This window comes from Triticum dicoccoides, chromosome 1A (assembly GCF_002162155.2).
Source record: "Triticum dicoccoides isolate Atlit2015 ecotype Zavitan chromosome 1A, WEW_v2.0, whole genome shotgun sequence".
NCBI classification, from domain to species: domain Eukaryota; kingdom Viridiplantae; phylum Streptophyta; class Magnoliopsida; order Poales; family Poaceae; genus Triticum; species Triticum dicoccoides.
Genome location: NC_041380.1, coordinates 551598324 through 551613781, shown reverse-complemented (window position 1 = coordinate 551613781; position 15458 = coordinate 551598324). Strand labels below are relative to the sequence as shown.

The following is a 15458-nucleotide window of genomic DNA, read 5'->3' as shown; positions in this document are numbered from 1 at the left end:
ATTCCAATCATAAATCGCCAGCTGTCTAATCACGTAAGATTACGTTAATTTTGTTCATAGATGTAGCATTGCTCTTTTAAGAGCCCTCCCTTTTATTTTCTCGGGTAAGGAAAACAGAGATTACTGGTAATGGTTCAAGCACATTGATGAACGATCTTGAGCTAGTTGAGGCCACAACTCATCCATATTGGAAGCTTCTCACTTGGCAGCGGCTACAGTTTCCAAGTGCCTAGAGATCGCTGGCGAACATATTTGTCTTTTTTTTTTGTAAAAGACAGGTGAAATGTATTATCGCCTACAAATTATTTCTCTAGAAGGAGTTCAACGTAGCCCGGATTACATTTCCACTTTTCGCCTTCACCCTCACATTCTAAACCCACCAATAGTTCATAGAGGAACAGGCCGAATAGATCAACACAGGTGGAGATCTGTCAGTTAAATGTTCAAAGCAGGATTTGTTAATGATTTTCCTTCTGTATCCCTGTTTTATTCGACGCAAATATTTACATTCTTTTATTACTCCTGATAGCATCAGCCACACTCCCAAACTGCAAAATATGTACACCTGAACACACGCAAGTAACTAGCCACTGTTACTGAAAACACACAACACAGAAGTGATCACATCACCTTACTACAAGCACCTTCTGACTGATTATGAGCAAGGGAACTACTAAAAAGCCAGCACACCCCACCTTCACCTAAACTCTGTACCCTAGGCAAGCTCATCGACGCGCCAGGAGCATCGCAAGCTGTACTATGTGCAGAAGCCAGTGGCCATCAGAAAAGACACCACCTGATCATTGCTGGGGGTTCATTCATCATCAACACGGCAGGATAGAATCTCGGGTTTCTTCAGCCAGTATTGCGCAAGCCTCTGCCGCGCATACTCCATGTAGTCGAAGTCGATATCGTTGACGTGTTCCTGCACACATGATGTAGGTTTCGATTAGATCGAATGGAAATGGTGTTCATGGTCAGTGGAGAGGATCAGTGACAGAGATCATGCAAATGAGCCCACCGAAATTATTCCCCAGAGGCCCCAGACGAGATGGCTGGCGAGTGTGTACTTCTCAATGTTATTCATCAGATCCTTGATCTTTTCTGCGTCAGGCTCCTCACCTTCAACAGATGGCACAATCAGGCAATGGTGTGAAACAAATAGCTCTAGAAAATCTGCATCTGCGGAACAAGAGGTTAATGACAAGGTTTCTGCTTACCTGAAGAGCTCAGGTAGGTCTGCACAAACCTCTTCCGCTCATCGACATCTGTTGCAGCAGGAGTAGTAAGCGACAGTAAATAGACAGTGTAAGTTGATCAAAGTATCTAAAGATGGAAATTAACAGTGCGCAAAAAGCAGTAGCTTCGACAAATAACCGCCATGCAACATACCTGGATATTTTGTGTAGTCCAGTATGTGAGGCTCTTCTGAATGGTAGTCCGCAGCCATCTCGCAGAAATGGTTTGCGATATCAAAAGCAATTGGGTTAAAGCTTGCATACTCGTAGTCCTGTAAAGGTGTGAAGAGAGGCAGTAAGACGGGGACAATATATTTCAACCTTTGCTATGCTACAAATGGATAGTTTTAGTATGCAAATGAGATGGTTAATTGTAACACAAACCAAAGTTTCAAGTTCAGAGATAGGCATGGCAGTCAGGATAACATGGAGGTTACTGTGGAAATAAAGAATCAATCCTTCCTTGATATAGTGTGTTGTCTGAGAAACAGAAATTTACTACTCTTTGACTGTACCAGCAAGGGCAGCATAATGACACCGCAACCTGACGAATGAACAGAACTAAATGACTCAAACATACGCTTGGTTGCAATAACTTACAATGATGGTCAGTGCTTTGGTCTCTTCATCAATCATGATATTGCCATACTGGAGATCATTGTGGCAAAATCCTATGCACTGGTCTTCCCCCGAAAATTCACTCTCCAATGCATTGATCTCCTTCTCCAGGCTATCCAAACGGAACTCTTTGGCTTCGTCAGAGGGGCAGACGCTCTTGGCAGTTTTGAGCCAGTTCCTATGAAAGATGAAGATACGTATTTTCCAGTTAGTACTTAACTTTCATTATATGTTTAGTTCTAGAAACTGTGTAAATACAACGATAACTGACTAAATGAGATTAAAGAAAGATAATTGTGTAACTGAAGCTTCCGCAATACCTCAATCTATCCCACATGAGGACACGTTTTGGACCTGGCATGTCAAGGTGGTGGAACTCCCTCAATTTGGATGCTATAATAGCTGAAATCTCTGGATCATGCAGGTCAACAGCTGAAAGTGTCTGACAGGAATATTTTCATCAGTTTTTTCTGTATATTTCTTCATTCTGCTAAAATATCTCCTGTCAAAGCAAATCTGGTGTCTTAATGCAACATATATCCTGCACGTTTCTGTTTCATTTAAAAGAAATAAAGGAAGCGGAATATGATTCCGTTGAAAAATGATGGGAACTAATGGTGAATAAAGAGTGATATTCCCACCCTAAGTATTCCTTCTAAACTAATCTCCCCCTTCTAAGGTACTTTATTTTGAAGATGATTCCCTCCATGTCATGTCACAGTACTTGTCTATCCTGCTTAGTCCAAGTCAATCATCTTCTTGTCCCTCATTTATTCAGAAGATATTTTCAGTTGAACATTTTGACTTAGTCATGTCAAGTAATTCAGCTGGTACATAGCTAATTATATAAACTAAAATGACCCTCTACAATACACAGTACATCGGAATATGATAAATTTGAAGTGTTGAATTAGAAAACAGATTACAGTACAGCTATTAGATATCCTCAAGAAGCAGAAATTTCCGATAATGACAACACCACAGAAATAATACATCTACTACTACCTCCGTTCCTAAATATATGATGTTTTGGCAGTTCAATTCGTACTGTCAAAACGTCGTATATCTAGGAACGGAGGTAGTAGATAATATCTTCAAGAATCAGAAGTGTCCAATGATGGCAATAGCACGGAAATAATACAACTGTTCGATATTATCTTCAAGAAGCAGAAGTGTCCAATGATGGCAACAGCACGGAAATAATACAACTACTAGATAATATCGTCAAGGATCAGAAGTGTCCAATAATGAGAAATTTGAAGCGTTGAATTAGATATCTTGAAGCAGCATAAGTATATATCCAATAATGACAACAGCATGGAAATAATACAGCATAAAAATCTTGGAAGGAGCAGAAATGTCAAACGATGACAACAACCAAAGTAGCCTGATAAGTTAAGAGCAAGTACATATTTACAAGTCATACGATTTCTGCCACAAGTCTCTCATAAGCTAGAAAAAAGGCAATTAAAAAGCACAGCACGCATGTACAGTGATATGCAATTTAGTCAACAACGAGATAACATAAACAATGTTAACCCGTATTGAATTGGCCATTCACCGACGACTTGAAGAACATCTTGGATAAGTTTCTAAGGGTCAAACGATTGAAATTGCAGGCAATAATACAATCCACACCGTCGGTGGATGAAGAATTATGGCACCTCAATAGTCAATACAGTAAACAATTCGTCGCTATCTGATACTGTGCATGATGACATTATATCAGGGGGGCTAAATGGTGTAATAACAGAACAGATTTCTTCGTCCTTATCCCTCCAAATACGTAAATAAAGCTTCCTTTGGGAAAGGAATCAGGAAAGGTTGTTAGCCTGGCAAATAACGGAGGACGTTTTCCTCTGAAAAGAGCGGAGGGCGTGAGAAACGAGAGCGGTCCTCGGAGAGGACGGCAGGATCGATCGAACGGGACAAGAAACGGAACGAGACGTACAGAAGAAATTAAAGAAAAAAAAAGGGGAAATAATGAGAGCGATGGATGGAGGGAAGGCGCACCCTGGCGTGGATGAACTCCTCGACGCGGCCGGTGGGGAAGCGGCCGAGGAGGCGCGGGCCGTGGCCGTGGCGGGACATGCACTCGAACGTGCGCACCTCGTCCTCCCGGTCGAAGAAGACCTCCACGCCCTCGCCGTACACCCGCATCAGCACCTTCCGGTACTCGCCCTCCCCCTTCTCCTCGCCGCCGCCCGCGCCGCCGCCGGTGAGCCAGCGCACCTGGTACACCTCGTTGGTCATGGCGCCCTTGAGCGGCACCACCTCCAGCGCGCGGCAGTCGGCCACGTCCGCCCACTCCGCCGCCAGCTCGTGCAGCAGCCCCCGCGCCTCCTTCGGGAGCCCCGCCGGCGCCGCCGCCGCCACCGCCGATGCCGCGGCCGTCTCCGCCAGGCTCTGGCCCTCGATCGCCACCATATCCACCTAGGCCGCAAGGAATCTTCCGTCCAGAAATGGGAGGGAGGGATCTGCGTGCTCCGCGCGCGCGCGTGTGGTTCTCGATCGGCTTCCACGCGGATCCAGGAAGGGCCCCGCGTATAAGTAGACGGTTCGTTTTGCCCGCGGCGCTTTTGCAGATTCGCCCTCCACAGGTGGGCGCCGTTTTAAAGAGGCCCCCTCTCGTCTTTGTCCACAAGTGAACCACTAGTCAAACTCAGATCCCGTTTTCTTTCCTATATGGAAAAAAGGAAAATGGTTGTGTTTTTCATTTATAAGAAAGCGACATGACACGATGGAATCTCATTCGCGAAATGTATATACATGGTCAAATTTGCATCCACTGCACCACACACTTGATTCGCGTTGAAATTGGTGCGAAGACATCACCGTCGATCTCACTCTTGCCCCGTCCTTCCATCAACATAACAAGATTGGTCGAAAGAGAACTACAACATCTAGTGCCTGTAGTCATCTCTAGATGGTCCATGGATTTGACTGTACTGCCATGAATGATTAAGAATAGAACATAAGGTTCCCCAACAGAGAAAAACATTTACCAAGATCATAAGTTCATAATCCATTTGTAAGAGCGGAAAAGCTTTATTATTAGCCCCGCCGACCGATCAAGGCAGACATGCATGTACGAGTGTTTGGTAAATTTGTTTTTTTTCCTAGGGCGCTAACAATTATCGTCTGGCCAAAGATCGAAGAGCACCTAGACAGAGGATTACATCGATCAAATACCTCTCGGCATGGAGAAGCTTGTTTAGAGTCAAGGAAAACAGCTAAGGCCTCCTTTGATTTGAAGGAATTTCATAGGAATTTCAGAGGATAGGATTCGTATAGGATTTTTTTTCCTTTAGAGCCCTTTGATTCATAGAAATGGATTGCTATTCCTACATAGGATTGGTTCCTATCCTTCACATTTCATAGGAAAATAAAAATGAGCTTAGACTCAATGAAAAAAATTCTTTGGTGTCAACCAAATGGCATCTCATTTCCTATTTCTACTCATAGGATTTGAGATACATGTCATCTTATTTCTTACAAAATTCCTATTCCTACGATAATCCTATCCTATGAACCACATGTGTCGCATCATTCATTCATTTGAATGTATATCCTGTCTAAGATTCGCAATTGACAGGTCCCCAACCAAGTAAGATTCCCGTCTCCATGCATGTACCAACTGTGCCATGATGCGACTACTTAACATTGACCCTTCTGCAGCAATTTTTCTCATAACCAGAGGGTGTCCGCGCAAAAACACCGGTCCTTGCTGTCATCTGGTCCCACTTGGTGGTGCCTACAGGCTGACAGCCTGCCGAGCACATGGTGCCACAAGGTACTGCCACCTAGGCAGGGACCCCATGTGGGCTCTGGTGAGATCATCGACGAACCTGAGGCCCGTTTTGGCCCAGGAGATAACTAGGAGTACTCTGTGTAGGTAGACCTATTTTTTGTCTCAAAAAAAAACGTAGGTAGACCCATTCCTGCCTCCGGGCTCGCGTTTCATCAGGAAGGATATAGAAAAGCAAGAACTGTATTTTTTTTAGATGAAAGCAAGAACTGTTTCTACTTTAGAATAAACCACAAGCTAACTATTCCCTGAGCCAACTTGTACAACAGAGAAAGGGAACTGAAACTGGGGCAAAGAGCGCACGCAATTAAAACAGGAACTGGGATCAACAAAAGAACAGGAACTGAGATTTAAAAAAAAATAAACAGGAACTGAAGCCAACACATAAAAATATCACGCATTTCGCTCCATCAGTAACTCAAGGAACAGACAGAGACATCACGCATTCTGCTCCTTCCGTATGCCTGTCATCCCGAAGCACATGTTTCTTTCGCAGTTCATCATACATCCGGAAAAGATCGAATCTGCAAATGCAGGATAGTTTAAACTGACAAACTGCTCATTTCGCATACCGCTCAGGCTGACTATTAGCCAGTAAACAGGTTGTAGGTAGCTGTCAAACAGAAACCTGGAAAGCCATGCCGCTGTAGAATATCAGCGGTCAGCATGGCAATTGACGTGCTGAGAATTCAGAATTTCACACCTGTCGCCCTGTGAGACTGTCCTCTGAAACTAGACTCTGTCTTCAATCACCCACCAGCTTTGCCTTACAGACTCTTGTAGCACGAACAAAAAATCCACTCTTGCAATCCGGTGCTCCCCACCGTGTCATGTAGTAACAGCTTCTGACAGCAGCTTGATGTACCAGTTCTCACTGCCCTGCCTCGCCTACATGAGGATGAACACAGCTACCGAAAGGACCAAGGACGCGGCCAAAACTCTCAGTGGCACCACCCTTTCCGAAGCGCTCAGAATCTGCACCGGGAACACGCATCCTCCCTGAGACGCATTCGTCGTCACGATCTTCGCGAGGCCTCCGAAAGAGCACGCCCTGACGTCCTGATCCATGGTCTGGAAATACATGTTGAACGCGTACGATATGTTGCCGTCATGGCTGAGGCCGTTGCACGAGCACCCGTACCCCAGCGCCGTGCAGTCTGCGTTCGAGCACGCGTAGTTCACGGAGGCTGGCAGCTCTCTGTACCTATCCTTCAAGTCCTTGTCGAACACGCACCACTGCGATGGCAGGTACTGCACCCCTTGGACCCCGAGCAGGTACCTGTCCTGGCCATTCCCACTGAGGTCCATGGGGAACTTTGGCTTCCCGTCGTAGGTGAAGAGTCCCCAGTGGCGCTCGAAGCGCCCGGGCAGCACGCTCTTCTGGTTCTCGTCAATCAGCGCGAACAGGTAGGCGTCCATGTGACCAGGCCTCAGAGGTGTCCCGACATTTTTGGCCATCTTCTTCAGAAAACCATCGTAGAACTTCTGTGCATACTTGACGTTGGCGCGCTTGTCGCCGTCTGTTGGCCAGCCGATCTCGCCGACTATGATCTTCATGTCGGGCACGCCTGCCTTCCTTAGCGACCAAACAAGGGTGTCGAAGTTGGCGTCGAACACGTTGGTGTATACCAGCCCTTTGTCAAAGACTGGCTTGCTACCACCATCAAAGAAGGAGAAGTTCAGAGGGAAGTTTGCATTCTGATAGAGGCTCAGATACGGGTAGATGTTGACAACAAAAGGGGCATCGTTCCTATGGAGGAAATTGACAATGGAAACCATGAGGGTGTTGATATCCTTGCGGAAACTCCCAGCAGATGGCACTGGTGTTTTCTCTGGCGAGTTGTAGACGTCAGCGTTCAAGGGAACAACAGCCTTGACCATTACGCCAGCCTCATCTAGAGCTCTTTGCATGTTCTTGAGCGCAGGAAAGGTAATGTTGATGAAGCTGCCATTGTAGCTCCTCAGAAATGGTTCATTGCCAACAGCCACATACCTGAACAAAACCAATGGATGTAACCAGAGTATCACACAAGAACTAAGATGAAAAGTTGCAAATAAATAGGTGGAATTAATAAAAACATGCACAACATGTCCATCGAACTCAAATAAATGTTTCAGACATACACTGTTAAGTCATGAGTCATTGAGGAACTGAATACGAAAGTGACTATTCACGAGTCACGGCGCATCTGGCCTAGTGCAAAAGATACAAAGATTTGTCTAGTTTTTTTTTCTTAAGCATCATCTTAGAGGAAAATACATAAGGCTGCAGTAGAAATGTAGTAAGACACTACTAGTAGCACACATGAGAACATTGTGACAGTGGCACTTGCAGAGCTCACTAGCTTAACATGACGGCTGCAGCTACACCAAAAGCACTATATGCTTCTCACTACAAAACTAACTGAGCTATAATCTAAACTTCTGAAGTCCCTGAATTCTAGAAATGGTCCAGCAGTACCAAATTATGGTGCAACCTAGCTAATCCCTAGCTGTTACTCCATGCCATCACCAATAAAATACATGCAAGCTATCATAGTAAAATTTCTCATGCGTATGTAGGATGTAATAAACAGTAAAAATCACGTAATACTCCATTCTGACTATCGCTGGTAATCTACAATTACAAACATTCGAATGATATGGCACTTGATCAGCCCAGTCCCGTGTTTACTCATTCCACGTTTTGAATAAGCTTTCACAACAATCGATCTAGTAGTGTAAATATACATTGAATATAAATACACTGAAGCACATAAACAGCATAAGCACAGGAAGCACTAGATATACCCTCCCAGTCCCAGTGTCCAGATTTATAATGCCATGTCTTATGGCTGACAGACACTGCTTCAAGCACATAGTATACTTGATCCTGCACGTCGAACCATATACGTACTATCTTACATGACAAATCAGCATAGAGAGCATTGCACAACCAAAACAAACAAATAAAAACATGGTAGCAAAACATATAGTGAGAATTGCCATCTACCAGTCCTATGTGACTGAACCAAACATGCACAGCTTTCTTGCGCCATCATCATTTTTTTTTTGAATTTTCATCATCAACTAATTAACACCCTCTGTGACGGTGCATTAGCATAGGCATAAGCTGCACTACAACTTGTTCATGCCGCCTCTTTGAACTATAAAACTCTGCACTAGTACTTTGGCATGGTGTCAGACTTTGTACATAAGTACATGACCCGTATGAGGAGTAGTTATCTCGATTGTGCAGTCACGAACATACAGAGCATTGCATGATTAAGACAACTAAATAAAAACACGGTAGAAAAACATATAGATAGAATTGCCATCCACCAGTCCCATGTCACTGAACCAACATGCACAGCATTTTTGCCATCATCAACGAATTAACACCCTCTATGACTGTGAACAACCATAAGGCATAAGCTGCACTACAACTTCCTCATGCTGACTGTCCGAACTATCAAGTACTGCTGCAATATTACTCTCAACACGGTATCAGGCTTTCAACATCATAAGTACATGATGACCCGTATGAAGAGTAGTTAACTCGATTGTGCAGTCACGAACATATATATGATGCACTTGCCTTCACACATATCTCCAGAAGGGACCTGAATCGAGCAACAACCAGCACAAGCATGGCATCAATTCCGCATGAACCAAAACACACAACACATACCCAAATCGAGCACTTCGCAATCCCCACTCCACGCAACTCCACGCCCTGGCGCGACATTCCGTCAAACATTTCCTATGCGCGCAAACGAACCACATACACACATTTCGGACACGCAACTCCACCGACCGAAATTCGCTCCAGGAGCATGCGCGCGTGACACACCCACCGAACAGGGCACGCCACGGACGGAGAGCGCGCGCGTGAGGTAACTACTAACTAACACAAGGGGGAGGCGGCGGTGCGTACCTGACATCGACGCCGGCGTCGAGGTTGCGGGTGACGTTGTCGCGGACCCAGTCGCGGGCGCGGCGGGGGTCGCGGGCGAGGGAGGCGAGGTGGTCGTTGGGGACGGCGAGCATGGCCTGGATGCCGGAGCCGGCGAGCGCGGAGACGGTCCAGGGGTCGGCGTCGAACAGCTTGACCCGGTCGACGCCGTTGGCCGCCAGCATGCGGACCACCGCCGCCGGGTGCATCGGGTGCGACATCATCGTGCCCCAGTTCACCCCCACGCCCGACGCCGCCGCGGCGGGGCGAGGGAGCGCGGCCGCGGCCATGACCACCGCGGCGATCATGGCGGCGGCGGCGGCCATGGGGGGAGGGTTAGGGTGCTTGGGGGTGTGTGGTTGGGGCTGTGGCGGGGGGTGGGGGGAAGCGGGGGTGGTGTGAGTGCTGGGGTTTTTATGGGGCGCGCCCTCGCGTTGGCGGAGGAGGCGAGGGACGACAGCTGGAGATTTCTTCGCTGGGGCTCGTGCTACAGTAGGAAGGGAGGGAGGGGGCGGAGGTGGTGTGAGTGCTGGATTTCTACGCTGGCTTGCTGGCAATTGGGTCCCGCCAATGGAGCTTGACAGCACCGTGTAGCATCGTGAGCTTTCCTTTTTGAAAATTGTGACGGTGAGTGACTATTTCTTAGTCGGCTTGTACTCCCTCCATTTCAAATTAATTGAAGATTTAGGATTTTCCGAAATCTATGTAAAAAATTATCAGCATCTACTCAACTAGATTTACTTCATCAGATTCGTTATGAAATGAATTTTCATATTATATATATTTGCTATCATAGATATTTAGGGATTTTTTTATAGATGTGGTCAAACTTAAAAGTGAAATTTACTTACAGAAAGTCTAGACCTTCAATTGTTTTGGAACGAAGGGTGCAACTACTTTGGGTTGACATTCATAGTTGCCTCATGATGTTTTTCGTATCTTCTTAAATACTTACATATTTCAATGATCTGATCGGACTGTTCTTAGCATCCACTTGGGAAGTGTTAGCTCCTATAATAGTCTAAGAAATGCAAAACCAAAACACAAGTGACTGTTTTTCATTTTTAATATGCCAGCTACTGTTGTACAAATGATTCACCCCCTTCTAGTCTTTGCACCCGACACATTTAGCTCTTTCCTTAACCCACATTTGCCCTCTTCTTCAGTTCTTCCTCCTCATCCTTCCTTTACCGCCACCGACCTCTTTTGCTCGAGTAAGGTTCATCTCGACGTATGGGGTGCACCATATTACCCAGCCCATTCATTAACCTTCAAGTTGTTCATGGTTGTTATCTTCTTGATCATCAACGAGGTTAGCCTCATTATCCCCCTTCCTCCCCTCTCATTCTCTCCGATCCGAAAACATTTGAACTTTCAAATGAACAAATGTTTGGAAACAGTTTTTCTATTCTAGAACAAATGATTTTTTTTCATTTCGTCGTAGATATATGGTAGCATGTGCAGCATGCCGTGGGAAAGAGCTGACAATAGCTAAAATAGTGTTGGTGCAAAGAATGATAATTGTTTTTCCATGTTTCAAGGAAAACATTTGTTTTTGTTTAATTGCACACAAAACTGTAACATGTAACCATCGGGTGTTTTCTTCTTGAAAAAATCACATGGTTGTGCATGACCATGCCTTTTCCCATCAAAACTAAAAGTTTTGAGCCCAACTGTCATAATTTCCACATCAACAATTTGCCAGGAGAACATGTCAACGTGGCCACCTCAGCTTCATAAGGGTAGCCATAGCCCTCTATTGCCATATTTGAGCCATCCGTATGGCTGGCAATGGGAACTGGAGCAGGGGTCGTCGAGGTACGTCGTGTCTCCATTGAGGTCCTTCTTCGGAGCCGGGCACACACAATTGTTGCGGCTATCAGTTGGAAAAAATAAATAAGAAATGGTAGTTTAGTGCTAGTGTTGCTTTGATTTATCGAGTTCAAATGTACTATCCCCGTTCAAAATAAATTGAAGTTATGGGCTTGCCCCAAGTCAAATTTGTTTACGCTTGACATCTAGAAAATCAAATTAGTCTCATGTGATTCTTTATGAAATATTCCTTGGTGTTGTAAATCTTAAAACATTTTTATATAGGGTTTGGTCAACTTAAGCAAGTTTGACTTGAAACAAATTTAGAACTTCAATTATTTTGGAACGAAAGAATAGTGCATAGTAATTTGGTTGTGTCTATTCTATTCTCAATTGTGAACAGGAGTCAAGAAGCACATCCTGGATATACCAACACTGAGTCACTAACATGTAATTTGTTCACACTGCGTCACTGCCCATTCATGTGTCAATCTTCACATGTAGCATGTGTTACTCACTCTGTCCCTGTGTGCCGTGAACGTGTTGTGCCTGGGCATATAAGTAACGTTGATCTCTCCCAAAAAAATATAAGTAACATTGATGAAAATGCTAAATCTGACCGGATAGTTCCACGAGAGCTACATTCTTGGCCTGAACATTGCACAACATTTTAGACTGGAGGGTCGCAAGGACACTGAGAACGGTGACAATGGAACTCCATAGCACCCACCCCATGTTTCTTCTCTACAAAACGACCAGCTTAATTGTGCACAACTATAAAAATCTGCACGCAAGTTCTTCTATAAGTTCAGCAATCGGTAAGATATCTCCAGTAGACACGTATCACACCTGGAGCCAAATGGCAGATTCTCGACTAGGTCACTTTACCAGGCGAACGTTCCCACCCCTGTCCCGGTGGAACTATCGATGATCTGGGAGATCAAACTTTCCTTGAAGATACACATCTTTCTCTGGCAAATGGGTCCGAGGCCGTCTCCCGTCGGGGACGGAGGTCAGGAAACGTAACGGCCCTGGGATGTCCTCAGTCCCATTTGTTTGGTCCCGAAAGACTGTAACCACATCTTCTTTCGGTGCCTTGTAGCACAGTTCCTTTGGAACTGCTTCCGGGAGGTGGTTGGCGGCAATTGGTGCCACGACAACCTCCCGGACCTATTTGGAAAGACCCTTAGACTCCCTGGTTCTAGCCGCCCCCCAATTTGGGTGGCTTTGGGCACCCTTGCTTGGACCCTTTGATGTTCCCGCAATAAACTAGTCATCGAGCGTGTCATTTCATGCCGTGTGACTGATGCTATCTACAAAATGTGTGGTTTCTTATAGCTCTGGAGACCGCTTAGCAAACGGTGTGACCGTGACATCATCGACAACACTATGGCAGGTCTTCGTTCCGCGGCATCGGCTTTGGCTCCACCGCCACCACCCTCGAGCCGGATTAGCTCTTTTTTAGATTTCTTTGGGGCTTGTTCTGCTGTGCCCCAGCATGATTTTGGCCCTGTTTGGTTCAGCTTTTATCGATGGATTCCGCTGTCACGCAGAAGATTCTGAACCAAAGGGCGAACCCAGCAGAATCCGATTTCAGAAATCCGCTGCCAAAATCTGAACCAAAAGCAGAAGCAGCCCAGGACGTGCTTTCCAAAATCTGATTCCGCTGCGGGCCAAAATCTGAAAAAGCTGTATCAGCTGGTTTGCCAAATGACCTACATCTTTTTCACATCAGATTTTTCAAAGTTGTCTTTCCACAGCAAAATTTTCACAGCTGCTTTTAGAAATCCACAACCGAACCAAACAGGGCTTTGTACCTTATTCTTAAGGTGTATTGATGTGTTGGATGCCTGTTTCGTTGCTTTATAATATAAAGCGGGGGAAACCCTTTTCTCATATATCTCCAAGAAGATACTACATGTCTCAAAATGTAGATGTTTTTGTAGGCTAGTTATAATAGTCAGTGGAATTTACAGTGTTCGTCAGCTAAAAAAATCTGATGCGTCATCGGAGATTTCGACGGAGTTCGCCGGAACTGCTTGGAATTCGTGCACTACGCCGTCGATCTCGATGAGGCTGCAGCCGGGGACCTTGTCCACCTTGCCTCTCCTCATCTGCCGCCTCACCTGCACCGCCTTGCCGTGCCGGCCCTCGTGCGCGTACATATTCGACATGAGCACGTAGTCCCCGGCGTCGGCCTCGTCCTCGGCCATGCGCCGCATCACGCGCTCGGCGCGGTCGACATGGCCGTGCGCTCGGCAGGCCGCGAGCAGCGAGCCCCAGACGAGCGCGTCGGGCCGGATCGGCATCGCGGAGACGAGATCCTCCGCCTCGTCCAGCCTCCCGGCGCGGCCGAGCATGTCGACGACGCAGCCGTAGTGCTCGATGCCGGGCACCACGCCGTGCTGCTCTGCCATGGCGTCGAAATGCTGGAGACCGTCTTCGATGTTTCCGGCGTGGCAGCAGGCGGAGAGGACGCCGAGGAAGGTCACCTCGTTCGGCCTCACGCCGGCTCGCCGCATGTCGCCGAAGAGCGCCAGCGCCTCCTCGCCCCGGCCGTGCATCGCGAGCCCCGAGATCATGGACGTGTAGGTGTACACGTCTCGCCGCGTCATTGCGTCGAACACCTCCGCGGCCTGCTCGACGGCCCCGCACTTGGCGTACATGTCGATCAGCGCGTTGCCCACGACGCCGTCGGCAGCATCCCGTCCGGTCCTGCCCATGTAGGCGTGCACCCACCTGCCGGCGTCCAGTGCGCCGAGCCGCGCGCACGCGCAGAGGACCGCGACGAACGTTGCGTCGTCAGGAAGCGGCGAGGGCGCGCAGCCCTGCTGCTGCAGCATCTCCCGGAACAGCTCCAGCGCCTCCTGGAGCTCGCCCGCGCGCGCGTGCGCGGAGATCATCGTGTTCCAGGTCACCACGTTCTTGGTCGGCATCATCGTACGGAAGCACCGGAGCGCGGCCGCCGCGTCGCCGCACTTGGCGTACATGTCGACCAGCGCGTTGCATGCGACGACGTCGAGGGACACTCCCGCATTGAGGACGCGCCGGTGCACCTCCCTGGCCAGCGCGAGGTCCCCGGCACCGGCGCAGGCCGCGAAGGCCGCGGCGGCGGCCACGGCGTCGATGACGAGCGCGCCGTCGTCCGCCATAGCGAGGAACAGCGCCGCGGCCTCGCGGAACAGCCCCATACGCGCGTGTCCCGTCACCATGGCCGTCCAGGAAACCACGTCCGGCGCCGGGCCACCTCCGGCGCCGGCAAACAGATCGCACGCGACGCCGCGCCGGCCGCACGCGAGGTAAAGCCCGACGAGCGCGTCGCGGACGCCGCGGTGGTGACGGTAGAGGCCGAGCTTCGCGGAGTGAGCGTGCAGCGCCGGCGCGGCCTCGCAGGGAGCCGAGGCCGCGGTGGCCAGGCGCTTCAGAACGGCCCGGAGCGCGCCGGCGTCGTGAGGTGCGCCGCCGCGAAGGAGCGATGCCGCGTGCGGAGGCGCAGGGCCGGGATTGGAGGCGCGGCCAGGGGAGCGGAGTGGAGCAGCCGCGGGCTTGCTGCTAGGTTGCCGCGCGGGTGGATAAGGTGCGTCCATGGAGATGGCGTCGTCGCCTCCCTCCCCTCCAGCTGACGGGATGGAAAATGTCGTCCAGAAGTAAAGCTTGGAATAAAACCTTTGAGGCCTCTGTGATTCAAAGGAACTCGCATTTTGGAGAATTATAAAATCTTTAGGAATTGTTGGTCATTTGATTTATAGGATTGAATCCTAAAAGATTTTTCTAAAGGAATAATCTGTAGTTCTGTACTGTACTAGTACAGTTTATGAGAACTCTAGCATGCATTCGAAACTTTGTTTTTTCATTTCCTTTGGGTTTTTTGGGCATCAAACATTGCAAGTTCAAATTCTTGTGTTTTGCTATTTTTTATTTTTAATGCCGGAGTTACGAACTCTACGCTACGTAATTCACCAAACATTATTCCCTTAGCATGTTTGGTTGGCGGATGCTCTTCCCCGCATAGGTCGGAGAATGGCGATTAAACACGTAACCCCCCCCC

The 15458-nt window shown here is 47.9% G+C and overlaps 2 protein-coding genes across 2 annotated transcripts; both read right to left on the bottom strand.

Annotated features, from left to right (window-relative positions):
* Positions 1 to 435: 435 nt before the first annotated feature.
* On the bottom strand, positions 436 to 4365 carry LOC119288432 (probable choline kinase 2). Its single transcript, XM_037568057.1, has 7 exons — positions 3870 to 4365; positions 2177 to 2298; positions 1839 to 2034; positions 1393 to 1510; positions 1221 to 1268; positions 1022 to 1122; positions 436 to 925 (listed from the first exon to the last, which is right to left on the bottom strand). Exons 1-7 carry the CDS (start codon positions 4281 to 4283, stop codon positions 815 to 817), a joined length of 1110 nt encoding a protein of 369 aa, XP_037423954.1. The 5' UTR covers positions 4284 to 4365; the 3' UTR covers positions 436 to 814.
* A 1815-nt stretch (positions 4366 to 6180) lies between these two features.
* Positions 6181 to 9958, bottom strand: LOC119288421 (glucan endo-1,3-beta-glucosidase 8-like). Its single transcript, XM_037568048.1, has 2 exons — positions 9581 to 9958; positions 6181 to 7657 (listed from the first exon to the last, which is right to left on the bottom strand). Exons 1-2 carry the CDS (start codon positions 9922 to 9924, stop codon positions 6553 to 6555), a joined length of 1449 nt encoding a protein of 482 aa, XP_037423945.1. The 5' UTR covers positions 9925 to 9958; the 3' UTR covers positions 6181 to 6552.
* Between the last annotated feature and the right edge of the window lie 5500 nt (positions 9959 to 15458).